The 14,667-nt window shown below is 46.6% G+C and overlaps 1 protein-coding gene across 1 annotated transcript in view; it reads right to left on the bottom strand.

Moving 5' to 3' along the window:
• Positions 1 to 14,667, bottom strand: part of ADAM19 (ADAM metallopeptidase domain 19) — a 74,190-nt gene that overhangs the window by 10,591 nt on the left and 48,932 nt on the right. Inside the window, exons 8-14 of the mRNA XM_090288495.1 lie at positions 13,167 to 13,238; positions 8,577 to 8,743; positions 6,432 to 6,516; positions 5,658 to 5,797; positions 3,863 to 4,040; positions 1,450 to 1,539; positions 510 to 705 (exon numbers count right to left, since the gene is read on the bottom strand). Coding sequence (XP_090144621.1) covers positions 510 to 705; positions 1,450 to 1,539; positions 3,863 to 4,040; positions 5,658 to 5,797; positions 6,432 to 6,516; positions 8,577 to 8,743; positions 13,167 to 13,238 — 928 coding nt within the window. The remainder of the gene's footprint in view (positions 1 to 509; positions 706 to 1,449; positions 1,540 to 3,862; positions 4,041 to 5,657; positions 5,798 to 6,431; positions 6,517 to 8,576; positions 8,744 to 13,166; positions 13,239 to 14,667) is intronic.

The following is a 14,667-nucleotide window of genomic DNA, read 5'->3' on the forward strand; positions in this document are numbered from 1 at the left end:
ATTAATGCACTGAAAATTTGCATATCTCCAAATTGCTCTCCAGAGGGGTTGTACCTATCTGTATCCCCACACTCTCCACATCACTGTATTATTATTGTTCTTGTGTTGGTATAGTATTATTATTATTATTACTACTACTACATTATTATATTAACTCTTCAGTCTTTGCCCACCTGATATATAAAATACCCTATCGTACAGTAGTTATAATTTGATTTCACTTAACATGAATGAGGGTAAACATCTTCTCTTGGTAAGAGCTGTTTGCATTTCCTTTTCTGTCTTCATCCTCTGCCCACTTTTCTTTTGGATTCTTCTTATGCATTTCCCTGCTCTGAGAACTCAAAGCACCGAGGAACTGGAGGAGCACAGTCCACTGCCTCTCCCTGAAACTGTGCCCAGTCACACATATACTCCAAGGGGAGTATCTGGAGATGCTGCTCTGAAGCCAAGATTCTATGCTCAGCAGAGGTGGGGCCAGAGGAGGGTTGCCCACCCAGCTCACTTACCAGCACCCCACAGCTGCTGGCACTGCTTCTGGTAGGTGAGGCACATGCCATTGTAGCAGTAGGCCTGGCCGCCCTCGCAGGGGGTGCCGTCCATCTGGTAGAAGTTGGTGGGACAATGGGGAGACTTGCCTGTGCAGAACTCTGGGAGGTCGCACTGCCGGGCCTGCTCACGGCACAACGTGCCAGGGGCCAGCAGCTGAGCCGAGGAAAAGAAGGAGAAACATCATTCTTCTGCCCGCCCTCAGCTCTGCCAGCGAAGAGCTTGTGAGCATCAATCTTGTGGAACAGAATTTCCCATTACTACCATTTTACATGACCTCATTAGTTCAAACCACCATTAACCTTCTAATAGGAATAGTGACCTAGAGTTTCCCAGGTGTTTTCACAAACGCTAACTCACTTCCTCTTCACAAGAACTAGGGAAGAAATAATATTTATGCAACAATTTACACTTGACTTCGGTAATAACACCTACTTTTATGGCACTCCCACTTAAGTGCCCAGTACAAATATTACTTCATTTAATTTTCATGACAGTTTTATGAAATATAATTATCTCTATTTTATAGATTATAAAACCTGAGGCAGAAGAGGTTAAGCAATGTATCCAAAGTCTCATGGTGAATAAATAGCAAAGAACCAGGCCCATTAATGGATACACAAAGACACAGACACGTGCACACATAAACTCACATGTACAAATACACAGACCCATTCACACATACATATACACCCAAATTATCTATATACACATTTCCCCCAAACATCTACATGTATATCCACGTGTGCTCATTATGTATTAAGAGGGTCCTGGCTCCATGTTTCTGAAATTTTGAGGCCCCCTCGTCCCCTAGATGGAGGCTGCGTCCCATTCATCACCCCCACAGCAGAGCATTGGGCTGATAGGTCAGAACCCAGGGCAGGGGCAAGGGCCACTTACCTTACACTGGTGACAGCAGGCGCCATGGGCACACTCAGCCCCATTTCTCAGGGTACAATTAGAGGCATTGCAGCAAGGGTTTTTACATTCCTGGGGAGGCAGTGGGAATGGGCGTGAGCCTCCAGGGCAGCAGGACCACAGACGGCAGTCTGGGTCGGGTCAGAGCCTTCACCCGCCTCCCGCGTCTCCCCGCCCCTGCCCCACATGTCCCCAGAGCCCAGGCTCCCTAGAAGCCTTTACCAAAAAGTCACCTTATAGCTTAATTGCTAAGGTAATGTGTATTTTCTGCAGAAAAATCTTTACCTATATATACACATATGCACAATTATCAGTAACACCACAACTTAGACACAACTCCAGTTTGAGTGTGGAACTTTTTCCAGACATTTCCCTATTCATAAATAGAAACACACAACTATTTTACAAAACCATAGTATCTAAACTGCTCTGTAATGTCATGTAATATGCGCACTTCTCCTTGAATCCTTCCAAAACATGATTTTCAGTATAGCATGACACTATATGGAAATTCTGTGATTTGTTTTTCTCGCCCCAATAGAAAACCCTGAGATTCTGTCTTCTACACTGCCTTCTCTTCTCCCTGCCCCCCCAACCCCCCATCCACCCCCACCGCCAGCCTTACTATCCCATGAAAAGAGGCCATCGGGAGCAAGGACATCCGGCAACAAGCTGACCACAGCTCCTGTCAGCTCCTGGGGCCGGCTTCCCCAGGCCTCCCCACCATCTGCTGCTCTTCCTCCACCCGCGCCGGCCTGGGCCTCTGGGACAGGTCTCTGGGGTCTCCACGCTCTCCTCTCTTCCTTCCTGCCCACTGGTCCTCATTTGTTGACACACAGCAAATGACGGAATGGGCAGTACCTCCGAGTGTCCTCCTAACACTTCTACTACGCTCACAGGCCCATCGTGAACAGTTCTGGGTTACATGCCGGTCGGCATGCGCAGGACCAGCACAGCCTATGAGGTGAGATTATTCCCGTTCCACAGATGGCAGAGCTGTGGCTCAGACACGTCCCATGGCTGGTGGAGGCACACGCCTGGCCAGTGCTGGAGCGGGAGTCAAGTCACGTGTGCCTGGGGCCCACTCCATGCTTATTAGCCACACTATAAACATCACCGTCCAGGTCTAGCATATTGGAGTGACACATACCACTGCCCAACTAGAGACACCCATCCACGCGTCTTCCCTACGAGAAGGAATAAGAATACTTCCCTTCCACTAACCTTTCACCATCCGGGGCTCCGGGCAGACCTGTGTCCCCTCCCTTCTAACATACATGTCTCTTCCCACCTCAAGGCGTGGCTCCTCATATACTCATAGCACCTTGTCATTGGCCCTCCTGGTATTTAGATACTTTTGCAACTATTTGGTCAATGTGTGCTTCCCCTAATACACTAAATGCACCACAAGGACAGGGGCCACATCTCTTTTTGCTGTATTTATCCTAGCCCTGGCACCCAACTCAGTAAGTATTTGTAGAATCAGCAACTGCTCCCAATATAAGCCAACTGGCTGAGCCCACCTGTGGGCTGCTCCTCCCCCCCACGGGGACCCCATGATAATACAACACCCTCCTTTCTGAAGGGTCTGGGCTGATTGCTGTGAACTCATGGTGATGGGGGTAGCAGAGCCTTTAACTAGGTCTTGTTTCATTATAAAAGTTATTGGCTGACATTTCAACAACAAGAACAAAAAAACCCAAACCACAGAGAAGGTTATAAAATCAGTCTTTTCCCACATACACAGACTCTAAATATCACCCCCATTGCTAACTGTTACTGACGTATTCTCCAAATTGTTTTCATGTTAATGTACATATTTTCATCCTTCCAAAAATAGAGATAAAACTATCCGGTTCTGCTTTTTGCAAAATAACATGCACCCATTAAAAGTGACAGAGTTATGCTATATGACTGGCACACTCATTTTGAAGATGAAAACATCTCTGCTCCTTCCTCCTAGCAGCTCTTTTTAGACTTGACCATACTTTGTACTTCCCCTTTCAATCATCTCTTCTCCAGGCTAAACAGTACGAGCTTATTATTTTAAGCATCCTCATAAGGCCCAGGTTCAAGTTCATATATCCAAGCTGCGTGGCCTCCAGAATAAATTCAGTGCAGCCGGACTAAAAAGGCAATGTGCCACTCCACTGGTGAAGACTGTGGTTCCTGGTTAGTCAGACACTCACAAGGAAAACTCCACCCCAGCCTGGACATAAACAGTGACAACGTCAGAGTGGGAGGGTCTGCAGAAATGGTCCAGAGCTAAGGCTTACTCTCCATGTCTTATTTGTGATGATACAGGACATGCACACAGCTAAGAAACTTCTCATTTTCTCTGAACGTGAGAATTGAAATGAATGCAAAGTATCCCTCCGTTGCCATGACACTGTACCTCTTCCTCCCCACAGTCACACTCTTCCCCATCTTCCAGGTACCCGTTTCCACATCTTCGGCCTCCATACAGTGTCCGGGTGTCCGGCATGTTCGAGAGACACATCCCGCCGCCCGATTGCAAATACCTGTCCAGCTCCCTTTTGTTGCATCCGTTGAACACTTTGGGAAAAGGATGCCTGGCAGGGAATAAGGCTGCAGTCAGCTATAAGTCTGAGCATTAGGCAGCCGGAAGAGCTGCCAGTCCTGCTGCCCACTGGGCTGATTCCAGCTGAACGGACTCAGACCCCCAGGTGTGCCACGCACATACATTCTTCCCCCTTAGAACATCATCAATATATTAACTTACAATTCATTCTAAGAATTAAGAAGTATTAACCACCCCATAATGGTTTTCCCCTCCTTCTGTACAGAGGAAGTATCTAAGAATCAGAAGCAGCAATCTCTGCCCTTTGCATGAAGGGGCTGTGATAAATAAAGGGTTATGACTATTACAAGAGGTCTCTTGAGCCTTATAGCTGAATAAAACACCAGCCAGCAAGCCAAACTTGTTCTGAAGCTGATATTAGATATTTTCTTGGGACAGAAGACCAGGCCCAAAAGAGCCAAGATCATGGGTTTAATCTTTCTGTTTGGCCAGTGATCTGATCTCTGTACTCCAAATTCAACCAGCCAACTCACAAATGGCATAGTCTTTATCACAAAGGGTATAAAAGGCTAAACACGAGAGGGTTTTCTTCAGTTACGAGGCATATACATCACAAGTTTATATCATATATAAACTACTAAAATTTACAAATAGTTTAAAAACAAATTGGAGTAGTAATTAATATAACTCTCAAATGTTTCTCTACAAATATGCTTTCTAGATTGGAAAAGAACGAGGTGGGCTTCACCAGGAACTCACAGGGATCTGAGCATGACCCACAGAGTTGTATCATGCATGCCAAGGGCATCCTTTGTGAGTCACAGCTGAGAAGGGATGGGACAAACACTGGCCACTGGAGTTCCAAAAAAGCTGCATTTTCTCTTGGAGATACAAACACCATTTCTTAAGAAGCATAAGCAAGTCTTATGGTTTGTTATGGTTTGGGGTGGAAGGAACATAACCTCCCATCATGATGCCTTCCAGGGAGGCATTCAGGTCCTGGGAGAACCCAATGCTCTCTGCTGAGTGAGTTCAGACACTAAATATAAGTCCTTTGAATAAACCCCAGAATTCTCTCTTAAGGGCTCTGGTTTAAAAACCCTCACAACTACAGTGAAATGCAACTAGCTGCCTTGTGCTTGTTCCTTCTGGTAAATGCAGCCCGTAAATTCCCTGAGGGGGTCACTGTTGGGGGTCACTGTGGGGTGTACAGATGCTCCTCTTTCTTTTTCTTGTTCTGAAGGCTACATTAGCACTTTCAATCAAGCCTGGGAGGTAACAGAACTCATCAAACTCCCTTGGCATGGAGGGACTAAGAATTGTGACTGTTATCAAAATCCTTCCTCATCAAAAATTCAGGAAGAGAAAAAGACACATGCAGTCAGGTCAATTTCACAGCTGAAGACCTAAGACAAAAATTAAGTCTATCTAGGGTTCCCCCAGTACCAAACCTCTCACTAGAAACCTAGTGCTCCTTGCATGCATTTGCTTTCTTTGCCCTCCTCCCATGTCTGTGTCATCAAAAGCACAGTTCTCTCCAAGTTCTAACAGAGGCTCCCTGGGGCCGGCTGGGAGCAGCACTAGAGGTTGCACTTGCTTTTTGCATGCTCTGCCCTCCACCCCGTCCTCCCCTTCCTGCCTGACTCACCCGGTGGCAGCTGCCATGATGCACCCACCATCAGCCTCGCTGGCTGGGCAGCAATTGGCAGAATCATGGCTCATGCCAAAGTTGTGGCCCATCTCATGGGCCATGGTGGCAGCAACGCCAATGGAATTCTCAGAGTGGTCCTGCACGGGGAGAGATTAAGGTCAAGAAGACAGCTGGCCGCATCCCCCAAGCCTGCCTTTACTTCAGCCAAGCCTCACAGCTGATAAAAGCCCATGCTTTTAACTACATGCTGCATCTGCCAATCATATGGGAACAAATAGATGATAGCAGCTCCTTGATATCCACTTCACACATCAGAAATGAATACTCCAAGTCATTTAATAAATAGTCACAAAGTCAGAGTTCAAAAGAAAACAGTAATTTCCTAACCATGACTTTGAGATAGGCTCTTGTTTCAGAATGATATAGATAACATAAAACCTAGAATAAAAAATATTTTTCATCTCTGTTATCTTACTATTCCTCAGCTCATGGTTTGAAAGACATGAAAGACCTAGTGATGTATTAATGTGATTGCTTCTGGGTTTTCCTGAACTTGAGAATTGGGGATAAACTACAATCAATGAAAATTCACCCCAGTACCTCCATCTCTTATCACTTACTGACTTCATTTTAAACAACTGCTCTTTGTGACATCAAATCCTTTCTTTTTTCTGCAGTAATAAATATAACATTATTTTTGACAAGATGACCTCCTGTCTTGCGAGGCAGTTTTCTGCCTTCTGCAACATCAACATGCCGGCTGAGACTCACCATGTTGACACCTCCAGACTGGTACACGGAGCACATGGCCATCAGCGGGGCCAGGCCGATGGTGATGCCCTGGAAAGACCTGCCCCTGCAGAAGGGAAGAGGAGAGGGTTACTAGGGAGGGAGCTGGAAGGGCTGTTTCAATGGGCCCAGAAGTACATGGCCATCATGGTGTCCCTTGGCCCCTCTGACACTCCTAGATCATTCCCAAGGGGCGAAGCCCTGGTACTACAGGTCACATGGGCAGATTCCAGGTGGCCAAACCTCTGACTTCCTCTCACCCACTCCCTCGGTGCTCTAGAAAAACAGAAAGAGAGAGTGAAAGGTCACTTTTCCCCATAATACGCCCCTAGCCCTGCTCCCTGGAAGGAAATGGGCAGGGCTTGCAAAGCTGTATCCCATTCCTGCTGCACAGGAAAAGGTCAGAGGGAGGGGGAGGGGAGAATGGCGCAGGCTCTGATGCTGGAGTGAATCATGCCCACTTCCGCCAGCTGCTGGGGTCCCCTGCCACATCCCTGGCTCTGGGGTACGTGCATGGGATGGGTGCGGGAAATTCAGGGCAGCGGCTGTTGGGGCTGGTGCTTCATTCCTACATCACTCTGGTGCCAAGGAAACAGATGTGTCCCATCAGAAGCCTCAAGAAGTGCAGCTAGCTGGGTGCAAGAATGACCTGTTTCTGCCTTTGACTTGTAATCGTGATCCTAATCTGCCAATGGCCAAGCTCCATTCCCTCAGTTTAATTCATCCGTCTCTAGCTATATACATCCAGCACAGGGGCCAGGAACTAACTAAAACCCAGCACTTTCAGGCACGCCACAAACACGTAATATATTGAAAGTCTATATGGAAAGTCATTTTGTGGTACTTTGATATCTCCATGTTTGTCTTCTTATCAAGAGCCTGATGTCTTTGACAGCTGAGATTATCTTATATATTTTGGGTCCACCAGACCCTGGAATCTGAAACATAGTGGGTGCTTAATAAATGTCCGATGAAGTCAAGGCAGACTCTTCTTCGGAGAAACAATATGCAAAGGAATACACAAAATATGTGCAGATGTACATGAAGTCCTACTGGTTATTTTATAATTTAGACAACGGCTCTGAGGAAGCCCCACTGGAAACCTGGATTCAAGCTCTTGCCCAGAGCAGGACACTACGCTTCCCAAGTTCAGGCCAAAGTCTTGGTAACCCAAGCTTCTTCCAAGGTGAATGTACTCATTGCCCAGGTTTTTGGAAGTTATTTCCTAGGTCTTTTAAAATTATTTTTTAAATTAAAAAAATAAAATTCAATAAGCTTTTGTTTAAAAACTTCTAAGTAACTTCTAAATACTCATGGTTTAAAAAGGAAATGAATGGGATGCGTCAGGCCTTTTGTTTAAAAGAGTAAACAAAGGTTGAAATGATGGTTCACTCAGAGAAGTATTTAGGCAACAAAGGAAAAATATGATTTATGTGTGCGCCTTCTGTTGTAACTGCTTCAGGATACCTTTGAAAGTCAAACCTAATAAAAACTAGATAATCAAGCCCAGGGGACCGTCACATGCCACCATGACCCTCATCAGTGTCTTCTCTCCAGGATAGAAGAGACACAGTCCCCTTCAATGCTTCCCTCCCACCAAACACACAGTCCCTGTATTATCTGCCACTTTGACTACCTTGGGCAGGCAGCTCTGAGCCCCTAGGAAAGAAGTGAGGGACAACCCAGGGAAGCCCCCTGTCCCCCACCCCCGCCCCCTCCTGTACCTGCCTCAGGAGATTAGCTCTGGACCAGAACAAAGCGCCAAGATGAAGACGAGCCCCTTAGAAAGTCTGTTTCAAAGCTGCCCATGACCAGCAGTCACTTCCCAAACACACACCCAATTGTTTCAGACGCTCAGCTGAATATGCGTAGCTCTAATTTTCTCATCTAGATTGTATACCCTTTTGGGGGATTGTTATGCCTCTCAGGCTTTTTAATATTTTCCAGCATGTGCTAGGTACAGAGCACATACCTGAGAAATACTTGATCACATGGACCAGAGAGTCAGGGTGGCCTAGTGAAACCAACATGCAGCATCAGGAAGGGAAGGGGCAGGCAGCACAGGCTTGGTGGGCAGGCGCTACACAGCCAACGCCAAGGCAAAGCAAATGGAAAAAGGCTATTTACGTGATTAACTGTGCATTGTCGTGTTTCTTCTGAGTGAGCAGCTTGCGCCTCCAACGAAGAAATGACCAGAGGGTAGAGTACGGGTTCTCCGAAACTTCACACATATCTCCATGAGTCCACACTTCCAAGCCCACGAGAGCAATCCGGATGTTCAAGGATCGGTAAAACTGATCAGTGAAACAGAAAAGCCAGAGCATCATCTTTGTCTGTCAATGTGAGGGAGGAGCTGATAAATTTCAGGTGGCTAAATAGTATGCCATTGTATGGATATAGCCAATTGTATATGGATATTTTAACCCTGGCTGGTTTGGCTCAGTGGATTGAGCGTCGGCCTGTGAGCTAAGTGTCACTGGTTCGATCTTCCAGTCAGGGCACATCAGAGAAGGAAAACTCTGATTCCAAAAAACCTCCGCTGCCTTGCGGCATACCTCTTCAGGGGAAAGGCTAAGGGAGTAGACCCCGACAGAAAATCCGGAGCCGGAGTCCCTAAGGCGGTTTGACGTTGTAGTCAACACCGGCAACTCCTGCGGCGCACCTGAAGCCAAGCTGTATTGACTCCGTCTTTCCCTTGGATCCTTCAGCTGCGAAGAGAGGGGGGGTCTGCTGCATGGGCAACAGCAGACCCTCCATATCACCCTGCCCAGGCTCTGTAGCTTCAGCTTCACTGGAGAGGACACTCCAGCGTCATCACAAGATGTCTATTCAACACGGGAGGAGACAGATACCGTGTCACTCCCGAGTTGGACTGCACAGCCATTCTCGGCGTGCAGATAGACTCTTTAAGAAGCTACACCATCGTCTCTCGAGACGGACGGCTGCCGACGATATGGATATTTTATCGTAAGATGTCTCTGCTCATTTTGGAGGTTAATGGGTTATGAATGATCTACAAGTAGGTAGATATGCTTACTCTCATCAGTTTCCCTCCCCATCATTGGAGGTGTCTGGCTCTCATCAAGGGTACCACAAACTGCAAGCATTAGACTGCACGGTGCCAGATAAATCTCCAGGGTTCTGTCCAACCCAAAGATTTGGAAATTCTATAAATGAGACTTGACTCTCGGGATCTTTAAGGGTACAACTGTATCTAGCCTTTATGCCATAGTATCTTTTATGTCATATACACATAAGCAGGATGAGAGCTTTCTTTAAAGCTAACTATTGAAAGGTGTGGGTATAAGAAATTCTTTGACTGGCATAGCCTAGAGACTACTGAGGCATGTGACTTAAAAAAAAAAGTTGCATGTAAACCTAGGTGACATGAGCAAGGAGATGCCATTTAATTCAAAATTGGATGGCTTTGGGCAGGTACTGCCCCCGCTGAAAATAAAAATCGGAGCACTCTCTAGGCAATAAGCACTGAGACTTTGAGTCAAGCACCTTGCCCAGAGTCTCGGCAGAAAAATGATGGGGCCAGGATTAAAGCCCAAATGGTCGGCTCTCAGCCTACTCATGACCCGACTCTACTTAAGGGCGGGCATTCCTATACCCAGATGATGCCCTTGCCTCCAAGAAACTGTGGAGTAGGATGGGCTCCAGATTCAGCTGACCCCAATGGAAACTTGGATTTTCCTGTTTTCTGCCGGGTCAATCATTACAGAAAATAAAACGTTTGGGTTCCAATCTGAACTTGCTTCATTAGGGAAGCTTACATTTTAAGGACTTCAACGTGGCTTTTTCACGGTTAAGGAAAAAATATTTTGGACGAGGTTCATGATTCAGCAAATTGAGTGCAGTTCATTCCAGGTTTAGTTCAATGATAGTTCAGTTCAAGTAGCTGGGTCAGCAAGCCTCAGAGAAATGGGTCAGCCTTCCTGCAAGGAATGACGGACATCAGCTGCTGAGGGGAGAACTAAGAGCGCTTCACAGAGAGAGAATGGCCCAGCCAGCCAGGCCAGGGGCCTCAGGGATGGACTGGGCTTTGCTCATGGCTCTCTTCTCCTTCTATTTTTCATCAGCACCCATAATTCTATCACCCAGACTGGCAGGAGAGTTCACAAAGGGGAGACCCAGCCAAGTCTCCCACCTGCCGGGTCTCCAGAACAATGGATGTGACATGGGGCCAAGCTGTTCTTGTTTTCCCAGATGGTGAGTGTTTGGGATGTAGGATCATTTAGATGTTATTGTGTGTGGAGTGAGCTAAGAGCTAGAGAGGACTGGACTGTGTCCCTGGAGTCCTTCCTTCCAGGAAATGCCAGTGTCTGACTTTCACCAGTCACTGACCACTGACCGGAATTTCCAGAACCATGTTGGACAGAATGAAAACACATGGCACAGACTTTCCCACCCGATTGACGACTTCCAAATACTACGAAATTTGCTTGTAAATCCCTAAAAAAATCTGTTTTCTTCTTTATATTTTAGTGCTTAGGAAGGAATGATTTCTCCTTTTATCCTGGGCTCCGTGAACCCCTAGCAGGCCCAGAGTTAAAGCTTCAGAAGTTCTATGAGTGCCCTGAAATTGTACAATAAATGTTATTAGAGTCTCAAAGAGACCTGTGACCCCGAACATATTAAAATCCACATATTAAAACTACTATTGGCCTATCAAGATACTAGGTTACCCATTCTATTGCATTCTGCATTATAACAAATACTATATATATAAAAAAAAATGAGTGCTTTGGTATGTATATGTGTGTGTATATACGTGTGTACATCGTCGTCGTCGTCGGCAGCCGTCCGTCTCGAGAGACGATGGTGTAGCTTCTTAAGTGTCTATCTGCACCGCCGAGAATGGCTGTGCAGTCCGACTCAGGAGTGACACGGCATCTGTCTCCTCCCGTGTTGAATTGACATCTTGCGATGACGCTGGAGTGTCCTCTCCAGTGGAGCTGAAGCTACAGAGCCTGGGCAGGGTGATATGGAGGGTCTGCTGTTGCCCATGCAGCAGACCCCCCCTCTCTTCGCAGCTGAAGGGTCCAAGGGAAAGACGGAGTCGATACAGCTTGGCTTCAGGTGCGCCGCAGGAGTTGCCGGTGTTGACTACAACGTCAAACCGCCTTAGGGACTCCGGCTCCGGATTTTCTGTCAGGGTTTACTCCCTTAGCCTTTCCCCAGAAGAGGTATGCCGCAAGGCAGCGGAGGTTTTTTGGAGTCAGAGTTTTCCTTCTCTGATGTACCCTGACTGGAAGATCGAACCAGCGACACTTAGCTCGCAGGCCGACGCTCAATCCACTGAGCTAAACCAGCCAGGGCAAACGTGTGTACATATACATACACATACACATATATAGATAGATAGATAGATATAGATATAGATATAGATATCTCAAACTATTTTCATGTCCCAGACCAGCCTGTTCTATCAAGAATTTGGGTGTTTCCTAAGAGCATGTTTAAAAGGCCTGCCTTCGGAAAGTTAACCATTGCATGGTCTTTCTGAGAGAGGAAATAATTTTAGAACCATTTTTACAGGCAGAAACTATACAGACTGGTCCCCAAACAACCCACTCCTCAACTTTTATGATTCTGTCTCTTTCCCTTGCTGATCTACCTCAAATCTCTCCTAAGTCAGAGCATCCCTGGGCTTTGTTCCTAGAAAGAACCTTACAGAATCTTAGTGTTCTTCAACTGAGCTCCTCTATGTCCTCAGTTCTCTGGGAGCCACTGCAGGGAAGAAGGGAAGGGGTCTGAGGACAATGCTCTGAGTCCTCACCCCTGCTTCAGCTTAGAGCAGTCTGCTTCATCTGACTGTTATGTTACACTGCTTTGTACTGGTCTCGGCCTATTAATAACCAGTGTTATATAGCTGGACCAGCTCTGTGGTTCTTATTATGCATGCAAGACTCCCTTGAGCAATAACAATCAGGAAACTGAAAAGATACAGGTTTACTGCTTAGAAGGCCTGGAAATTACATGGCACATCTGCGGCCACACAGCGAGGTCAGGGGGAGGTGAGGGCGGGGAGAGAGAGAATGGGCCTGGGTTCTGCTTTTATTGGGGTGAAGGGTGACGGCCCAGGTTTTTGAGGGGGTCACACTTCATTGCTGAATTTAAAGCATAGAGTAGGAATTTAAAGCACCAGAAAAGGAAAAAAAACAAGTAGTCCAAATAGTCACTTAACTGAAATCAAACAAGATCTCTAAAACAAAGGAGCCTCAGTGGAGGGAGGTGGCCTGACTCTCTCCCTAGTCCTATGGCAGCAAAGTATTGAGATAGCCCTCTTTTAAGTGGATGCTCCTTTGTAATGAAGGCCTGGGCAATCAAAGCTCAAGCCAGGCACTTGCATTATAAAAAGAAAGAAATAAACAATGTGAGAGATTACATTACATAGAGAGTGACATGAGATTTCACTTGAAAAAAGGATTCCATCCGAAAAATAAAAATAATCCAAAGCCATTGATTTAGGCCAACCCTTCTATTATGTAAATTCAAAACAAAACAATACAAAACTTCAAGCCAAACAAGAGGAGTTACTTGGCTAAGGTCACATGGTTGAGCCTTGTCTGATGGCTCCAAGCTCTGGAGCTGTTCCCTCCCAGAAACTGGCTGGGCTGGCCGGGCCACCAAGAGGCAGCTTAGGTGCTACAGGTCTCTGGTCCTCTGAGGTGCTGGCACCGTTCCCACAAAGTACACACCTGGTCTCACCTTATCAACGTAATTGGCGATCTCCATGAGCTTGTGTTTGGTGGCATCCTGGTCTCGTCCATTCTTCTGAAACTAAATGGGACAAGCAGAACTAGGTAAGACCCCAGGACCCCTCTGAGGACCCCTCCTGTGCCCATTACTTGTCCTTGGATTCGTTTTTACTTTCTACCATCTTCTACGAACGTCAAGTTTATGCAGTTGTCTCCCCACCACACACACAGAGTGCCAGCTTGGGGACATCAGCCCAGATCAGGTCCATTTGGTATCCCCAACTACCAGCTCAGTGCCAAGCCCAGAGTGGCATGCAGTAGCTGTGCAGTGAATTGAATTCTTTCTCCAGATCTTGAAGTCAACCTTGTTCTCCTGTCCCCCAAATGAGAAGGCCTCCTGCAAACTCCTACTGGGCCTTAGAAAAGGGACCAATTCGATCCCTGCCTTGGCCATCACCCCAACATAAAGCCACCATCACAAGGATTTCAAGAGGTCCCCCTACATGTGGTCAACAGTGGTCAACTGTTACTGAACGCCTGCTGTGGGCAAGGCACTGTGTTTGGCACCAGGTGGGAGAGCCTGGGACTAGACTAGAGGAACGTCAGTGAAACCAGAGAGACGGCCGGAAATAACAATGGCAGGTTCTGTATTTAGGGAGTATGTAATTGAAATGGACTGAGAAAACATGGACAGAAATAACTGCAAAAGGAGGCCACATGAGTGATACAGAATGGGTGCTGGTGTCGAGGATCATAAGACCTTGGCTTTGGCCTGGCATGCCACTCAGATCAACTGGCAGTGCCTTCCACAGCGGGAAGAATTCTGAGGCCGCGTGGAGCTCAGCAGGGAAGAGTGCTGTGCTCCATTAGAAATGTCTGCCATGGGTACCAGGACACTTCAGTATGTAGGCCCACACTTATCCTTCCTGCTTCCAAAGGAGAGCTCTCTTTCGGTGACAGTGATGAAGGAAAGCTTCGCAGTGCAAAGAAAAATTTGCCACAAGTGACCTAAATTTGCAAGTGATGGGCACGTCCTACCTACTGTCATTGTTACATAGAATCTGGGTACCCATCTGATTTACCCTGGATACACGACTATACGTTACATCAAGTCCAAACCTTCACGTCCTTCCGCCACCCCATCCAGCAAGAATATCCAAACAAGAAACAAAAGAACAGCCAAATAAAAGTCCCTGGAATACCGGCTGTGATGGGATGTGTCCCCACCATGACACGGGGGAGAAAACAACCCTTTCCTATTCTTCCACTGCATCTGGACTTTCCCGAACTTCCTTGGAGCTGTCACTCATCAGAACTGTCAGTCATCTCAATTCAATGTCAAGCATTGTGACTGAGACCTTTACAGGTGTTAATCCTGAAGATTCTCATTACAGAATTCATTCCACTTCTAGACTGGTCTCCTGCACAGAAAGTGCTGCAGTCTTTAGTGAATACTTATTATAAAATCAAAGTCATATTTCATTGCCTTTCAAACATATTATTCCTATCTT

This window comes from Furipterus horrens, unplaced genomic scaffold (assembly GCF_987537825.1).
Source record: "Furipterus horrens unplaced genomic scaffold, mFurHor1.1.pri manual_scaffold_10, whole genome shotgun sequence".
NCBI classification, from domain to species: domain Eukaryota; kingdom Metazoa; phylum Chordata; class Mammalia; order Chiroptera; family Furipteridae; genus Furipterus; species Furipterus horrens.